Source organism: Borostomias antarcticus (assembly GCF_949987555.1).
Source record: "Borostomias antarcticus genome assembly, chromosome: 5".
In the NCBI taxonomy this organism is placed as follows: domain Eukaryota; kingdom Metazoa; phylum Chordata; class Actinopteri; order Stomiiformes; family Stomiidae; genus Borostomias; species Borostomias antarcticus.
Window position 1 is genome coordinate 33,727,150 of NC_140238.1, and position 7,500 is coordinate 33,734,649.

General features: G+C 54.7%; 1 protein-coding gene across 1 annotated transcript in view; it reads left to right on the plus strand.

The window, feature by feature from the left end:
- dock6 (dedicator of cytokinesis 6) overlaps positions 1-7,500 on the plus strand; it is a 46,157-nt gene that overhangs the window by 8,338 nt on the left and 30,319 nt on the right. Inside the window, exons 3-11 of the mRNA XM_084439146.1 lie at positions 2,179-2,354; positions 2,612-2,680; positions 3,298-3,424; positions 3,606-3,818; positions 4,427-4,512; positions 5,246-5,312; positions 5,525-5,674; positions 6,022-6,102; positions 7,302-7,458. Coding sequence (XP_084295272.1) covers positions 2,179-2,354; positions 2,612-2,680; positions 3,298-3,424; positions 3,606-3,818; positions 4,427-4,512; positions 5,246-5,312; positions 5,525-5,674; positions 6,022-6,102; positions 7,302-7,458 — 1,126 coding nt within the window. The remainder of the gene's footprint in view (positions 1-2,178; positions 2,355-2,611; positions 2,681-3,297; positions 3,425-3,605; positions 3,819-4,426; positions 4,513-5,245; positions 5,313-5,524; positions 5,675-6,021; positions 6,103-7,301; positions 7,459-7,500) is intronic.

Genomic DNA, 7,500 nt, shown 5'->3' on the forward strand with positions numbered 1-7,500 from the left:
TAACTGTGCTCATGTAGAGGTGAGGTGAGTAACTGTGCTCATGTAGAGGGGAGGTGAGGTGAGTAACTGTGCTCATGTAGAGGTGAGGTGAGTAACTGTGCTCATGTAGAGGTGAGGTGAGTAACTGTGCTCATGTAGGGGTGAGGTGAGTAACTGTGCTCATGTAGAGGTGAGGTGAGTAACTGTGCTCATGTAGAGGTGAGGTGAGTAACTGTGCTCATGTTGAGGGGAGGTGAGTAACTGTGCTCATGTAGAGGTGAGGTGAGTAACTGTGCTCATGTAGAGGTGAGGTTAGTAACTGTGCTCATGTAGAGGTGAGGTGAGTAACTGTGCTCATGTTGAGGTGAGGTGAGTAACTGTGCTCATGTAGAGGTGAGGTTAGTAACTGTGCTCATGTTGAGGTGAGGTGAGTAACTGTGCTCATGTAGAGGTGAGGTGAGTAACTGTGCTCATGTAGAGGTGAGGTGAGTAACTGTGCTCATGTAGAGGTGAGTAACTGTGCTCATGTTGAGGTGAGGTGAGTAACTGTGCTCATGTAGAGGTGAGTAACTGTGCTCATGTAGAGGTGAGGTGAGTAACTGCTCATGTAGAGGGGAGGTGAGTAACTGTGCTCATGTAGAGGTGAGGTGAGTAACTGTGCTCATGTAGAGGTGAGGTGAGTAACTGTGCTCATGTAGAGGTGAGGTGAGTAACTGCTCATGTAGAGGTGAGGTGAGGTGAGTAACTGTGCTCATGTAGAGGTGAGTAACTGTGCTCATGTAGAGGTGAGTAACTGTGCTCATGTAGAGGTGAGGTGAGTAACTGTGCTCATGTAGAGGGGAGGTGAGTAACTGTGCTCATGTTGAGGTGAGGTGAGTAACTGTGCTCATGTAGAGGTGAGGTGAGTAACTGTGCTCATGTAGAGGTGAGGTAGTAACTGTGCTCATGTTGAGGTGAGTAACTGTGCTCATGTAGAGGGGAGGTGAGTAACTGTGCTCATGTAGAGGGGAGGTGAGTAACGGTGCTCATGTAGAGGTGAGGTGAGTAACTGTGCTCATGTAGAGGTGAGGTGAGTAACTGTGCTCATGTAGAGGTGAGGTGAGTAACTGTGCTCATGTAGAGGGGAGGTGAGTAACTGTGCTCATGTAGAGGTGAGGTGAGTAACTGTGCTCATGTAGAGGTGAGGTGAGTAACTGTGCTCATGTAGAGGTGAGGTGAGTAACTGCTCATGTAGAGGTGAGGTGAGTAACTGTGCTCATGTTGAGGTGAGGTGAGTAACTGCTCATGTAGAGGTGAGGTGAGTAACTGTGCTCATGTTGAGGTGAGGTGAGTAACTGTGCTCATGTAGAGGTGAGGTAGTAACTGTGCTCATGTAGAGGTGAGGTGAGTAACTGTGCTCATGTAGAGGTGAGGTGAGTGTAACTGTGCTCATGTAGAGGTGAGGTGAGTAACTGCTCATGTAGAGGTGAGGTGAGTAACTGTGCTCATGTAGAGGTGAGGTGAGTAACTGTGCTCATGTAGAGGTGAGGTGAGTAACTGTGCTCATGTAGAGGTGAGGTGAGTAACTGTGCTCATGTAGAGGTGAGGTGAGTAACTGTGCTCATGTTGAGGTGAGGTGAGTAACTGTGCTCATGTAGAGGTGAGGTGAGTAACTGTGCTCATGTAGAGGTGAGGTGAGTAACTGTGCTCATGTTGAGGTGAGGTGAGTAACTGTGCTCATGTTGAGGTGAGGTGAGTAACTGTGCTCATGTAGAGGTGAGGTGAGTAACTGTGCTCATGTTGAGGTGAGGTGAGTAACTGTGCTCATGTAGAGGTGAGTAACTGTGCTCATGTAGAGGTGAGGTGAGTAACTGTGCTCATGTTGAGGTGAGGTGAGTAACTGTGCTCATGTAGAGGTGAGGTGAGTAACTGTGCTCATGTAGAGGTGAGGTGAGTAACTGTGCTCATGTTGAGGTGAGGTGAGTAACTGTGCTCTCGTGACGGAGGAGAAGACGATAAGTAACAATCGAGCGATAATTCATGTTTCCCGTTCCCTGTCTCTCCTCGTTCGCCCTCTGTGATGCACAAGTCTGGTCCTGTCGAAGAAGAGATGTGTGTGTGTTTGTGTGTGTGTGTGTGTGTGTGTGTGTGAGTAAGTGTGTGTGTGTGTGTGTGTGTGTGTGTATCAGGTGTGTGTTCTAACCCGGGGTCTCTGGGCAGGTTCCCCTGACGGAGGTGGTGGAGCCGGTGGACTTTGAGGAGTACGTGAGTAGCCACGCCCCGGGGGCGGAGTCAGGGCCCCTCAGGCAGCTGATGGAGTTTCCCCCGGACGACCTGGAGCTCCTCCTACAGGACAGACAGTGTACTACACTAGAGCCCCCCCTTCCTGAGGAGGAGTGAGTCTAACACACACACACACACAAACACACACACACACACACACACAAACACACACACCCACACACACACAAACACACACACACACACACACACACAGACATGTCTCAACACAGACACACACACACACACACACACATGGACACGTTTCAACACACACTAGATAGACACCGCCTCACCTCAGGTCAAAGGTTAAAGCCCTGTTCTCTGCTGCCATGTGAGTGATCCTGTATTATTGTGTGTTTGTGCTGCGCAGCACCCTGGACCCCCGAGTGAGAGACGCCCTGGGGGTCTACACCGACGAGTGGCTGATCATCCAACGAACGTGAGCTCTGTCCTCCCATCACCCCCCAAAGTTCCCTCAGCCTCCATACTGACTCTGTCCTCCCATCACCCCCCAAAGTTCCCTCAGCCTCCATACTGACTCTGTCCTCCCATCACCCCCCAAAGTTCCCTCAGCCTCTGTCCTCCCATCACCCCCCAAAGTTCCCTCAGCCTCCATACTGACTCTGTCCTCCCATCACCCCCCAAAGTTCCCTCTCAGCCTCTGTCCTCCCATCACCCCCCAAAGTTCCCTCTCAGCCTCTGTCCCCCCATCACCCCCCAAAGTTCCCTCAGCCTCCATACTGACTCTGTCCTCCCATCACCCCCCAAAGTTCCCTCAGCCTCCATACAGCCTCTGTCCTCCCATCACCCCCCAAAGTTCCCTCTCAGCCTCTGTCCTCCTATCACCCCCCAACGTTCCCTCAGCCTCCATACTGACTCCTCCTCTGCTCCTGCTACTCCTGTTCAGCGCTCCGGTCGACCGCGGTTGTTTTAAACGAGCTGTACGAATAAAGTTTGACCTGACTAGACTACCGGGTCGGACGCAGCTCCCCCCGCGGTCTGGACGAGCGTCCGAGGTCGCCGGCGAGGATGACGACTGTCGGGTCTCGTCCGCAGGTACCAGCGGTACAGCACCATGCACACGGCCCACAATGCCGAGCGGCAGAGAGACCGGCAGAGGGGCCTGGTCAAGCAGACCTTCGAGCTGGACGAGGCAGCGGCCGCCGAGCGGCAGGACGAGCAGGTAGGAGGGGAGGGAGGGAGGAGGAGCAGGTAGCCGGGGGAGGGAGGGAGGGTTACACGTGTTTGTGTATACGTGCATGCCTACGTGCGTGCGTGCGTGCGTATGTGTGCGTGCGTGCCTGTGTGTGTGTGTGTGTGTGTGTGTGTGTGTCTGTGTTCACGCGTGTGTGTGTGTGTTTTAGGATGATTTGAAGAGGCGGTCCGTCTCCCTGGACGACACCCCCCGGGGCAGCTGGGCCTCCAGTATCTTCGACCTGAAGAACTCGTCCCCGGACGCCCTGCTGCCCTCGGTCCTGGAGCGGACCGCCGCCGAGGACATGGACCAGCGCAACGCCGAGGCCCGCCTGCAGGGGCGCCACCCCGACCTGCTGGGCCTCTACCCTCCCCCCGACGAGGTCAGCCTCCGCCACACACCTGGCCGCCGGGGTTTATGGGAAATCTGTGTGAGGCGCTATGCTGCAGAGTTTATAACGACAGCTGCTGTTAATAAGGACAGCTGCTGTTGTTCATGGGAAATGAACGCATCGCGTTGAGAAAACAGTCTGGACCTCTGGATGGATTCCTCCATCTCAACGCCTTTCTCACTGCCTCTCTCCACTCTCTCTCCCTCTCTCTCTCTCTCTCTCTCTCTCTCCCCTCTCTCTCTCTCCCCTCTCTCCCTCTCAACATCCCCTCTCTCTCTCTCTCTCTCTCTCTCCCTCTCTCTCTCTCTCTCTCTCTCTCCCTCCCTCTCTCTCTCCCTCTCTCTCTCTCTCTCTCATCTCTCTCTCTCTCTCGCTCTTTCTCTCTCCCCCTCATCTCTCTCTCCCTCTCTCTCTCCCTCATCTCTCTCACCCTCTCTCTCTCTCCCTCATCTCTCTCTCCCTCTCTCTCTCCCCATCTTTCTTTATAACTGTGTACACACTGCCGGGGGCCCTGTCCACGTTGCCATGGCGTCTGTCCACGTTGCCATGGCGTCTGTGTCATGGTTGCCGTGGCGTCTGTGTTGACATGGCGGGGTCAGGACGAGGCTGTGGAGCGCTGCTCGGTTCCTGAGGTTCCCAAGGAGCACTGTGGGCAGAGGATCATGGTCAAGTGCCTGTCCCTGAAGTGAGTGACCTCCTGACCTCCTCCTACCTCCTACCTCCTGAACACCTCCTACCTCCTGAACAACTCCTACACCCCTAAAACAACTCCTTCACTCCTAAAACAACTCCTACACCCCTAAAACAACTCCTACACCCCTAAAACAACTCCTACACCCCTAAATAACTCCTACACCCCTAAATAACTCCTACACCCCTAAAACAACTCCTACACCCCTAAACAACTCCTACACCCCTAAATAACTCCTACACCCCTAAATAACTCCTACACCCCTAAAACAACTCCTACACCCCTAAATAACTCCTACACCCCTAAATAACTCCTACACCCCTAAATAACTCCTACACCCCTAAAACAACTCCTACACCCCTAAATAACTCCTACACCCCTAAATAACTCCTACACCCCTAAAACAACTCCTACACCCCTAAATAACTCCTACACCCCTAAAACAACTCCTACACCCCTAAAACAACTCCTATCCTGAACACCTCCTACCCCCTGAATAACTCCAGAGTCTATCCTCACTCACTCACTCACTCACTCACTCACTCACTCACTCACTCACTCACTCACTCACTCACTCACTCACTCACTCACCCCCTCATGCGGTGCACGTATATGTCTCATGTGTCTCATGTGTCTCATGTGTCTCATGTGTCTCGTGTGTCTCATGTGTCTCATGTGTCTCATGCTCAGAACATCCAACCATGTTGTGTTTTTCTACTTCTTCCAGATTTGAAATCGAAATCGAGCCAATATTTGGGACTCTTGCTCTTTATGATGTCAAGGAAAAGAAAAAGGTAACATTTTCTTCAACACAGTTTCTCTGTTGCTGCCGACGGTGACGTGAGAGACATGTAGATCTTAATGTTGCATGGAGAGCCCTGATCATATTACTGATGTAATGCTTCGCTCATGGTGGACTGATTGAATCACTCCAGTCTTAAGGAGGTCTGGAGTGTCTCGTGGTTTAGATCTTCACGTCAGAATCTGGATCTCCTGTCTCCCGCAGATCTCGGAGGATTTCCACTTTGACCTGAACTCTGAGCAGATGAAGACGCTGCTGAAGCCCCACACGCCCCACACGGCCATCTCCACCCTGGCGCGCTCCGCCATCTTCTCCATCACATACCCCTCCGCCGACATCTTCCTGGTCATCAAGGTACAGTACATGCAGCACGGGGGAGGGGGTTCTGGGGGGAGGGTTCTGGGGGGGGGGGGGTTCATGAGGGGGAGGGGATCATGGGGGAGGGGAGGGTTCATGGGGGGGGAGGGTTCTGGGGGGGGGAGGGGTCATGGGGGGGGGGGGGGGGGGGGTAATGGGGGGAGGGGTCATGTTCTTTAAAGACATCAAATCCCACTCAATATTTATGCCTTATAAATGCTTATGCATTACATGACCACCGGCCTGTCAGCTCTAAGTGTTGAGTCCTGAACACATCATGCGTTGGTGTGTAAAAGCTCATTCCAGGTGTGATGTCATGTCCTGTGTGTGATTGTGTGTTTCAGCTGGAGAAAGTCCTCCAGCAGGGGGATATAGGAGAATGCTGTGAGCCCTACATGGTCATGAAGGAGTCTGATTCTTCCAAGGTAAGAGGTGGTCTCAGACCTGCTGTCTGCTCACACAGGCGCTGGACGGGGGGACTATAGTTCAGCTGGGCTGTGTGATCAGAGAGTTTCTCAATTCCACACAGACAGACAGCGGCAATATTTACATTTCTTCATGTGGTGATTCAGCTGATTTCGTTACTGTTAGTTTTTGGTTTCTGGTCTCTGGTTGCCCCAGTTCTGCAGCCCTGCTGTGTGTCTCTCCCCCTGTCTCTCTCCCTGTCTCTCTCCCTGTCTCTCTCCCTGTCTCTCCCCCCTGTCTCTCTCCCTGTCTCTCCCCCTGTCTCTCTCCCTGTCTCTCTCCCTGTCTCTCTCCCTGTCTCTCTCCCTGTCTCTCTCCCTGTCTCTCTCCCTGTCTCTCTCCCTGTCTCTCTCCCTGTCTCTCCCCCTGTCTCTCCCCCTGTCTCTCCCCCTGTCTCTCCCCCCTGTCTCTCCCCCCTGTCTCTCCCCCTGTCTCTCCCCCTGTCTCTCTCCCTGTCTCTCCCCCTGTCTCTCCCCCTGTCTCTCCCCCTGTCTCTCCCCCCTGTCTCTCCCCCCTGTCTCTCCCCCTGTCTCTCCCCCTGTCTCTCCCCCTGTCTCTCCCCTCTGTCTCTCTCCCTGTCTCTCCCCCCTGTCTCTCCCCCCTGTCTCTCCCCCCTGTCTCTCCCCCCTGTCTCTCCCCCTGTCTCTCCCCCCTGTCTCTCCCCCCTGTCTCTCCCCTCTGTCTCTCTCCCTGTCTCTCCCCCTGTCTCTCCCCCTGTCTCTCCCCTGTCTCCCCCCCTGACCCCTCTGCTGCCTGTCTCTGACCCCTGACCTCTCTCCACCTGTCTCTGACCCCTCTCCCCCTGTCTCTGACCCCTCTCCCCCTGTCTCTCCCCCTGTCTCTCCCCCTGTCTCTCCCCCCTGTCTCTCCCCCCTGTCTCTCTCCCTGTCTCTCCCCCCTGTCTCTCTCCCTGTCTCTCCCCCTGTCTCTCTCCCTGTCTCTCCCCCCTGTCTCTCACCCCTGTCTCTCCCCCTGTCTCTGACCCCTCTCCCCCTGTCTCTCCCCCCCTGACCCCTCTCCCCCTGTCTCTGACCCCTCTCCCCCTGTCTCTGACCCCTGACCCCTCTCCCCCTGTCTCTGACCCCTCTCCCCCTGTCTCTGACCCCTGAACCCCTGTCTCTGACCCCTCTCCCCCTGTCTCTGACCCCTGACCCCCCAGCACAAGGAGAAGCTGGAGAAGCTGCGTCAGCAGGCGGAGCAGTACTGCGCTCGTCTGGGTCAGTACCGCATGCCCTTCGCCTGGACCGCCATCCACCTGGTCAACATCGTCAGCAGCGCCGGGAGCCTGGACCGCTCCGACCCGGACTCTGACTCCGGTACGCGCCTCAGCGACCCGTTAGACCCACCAGACCCGTTAG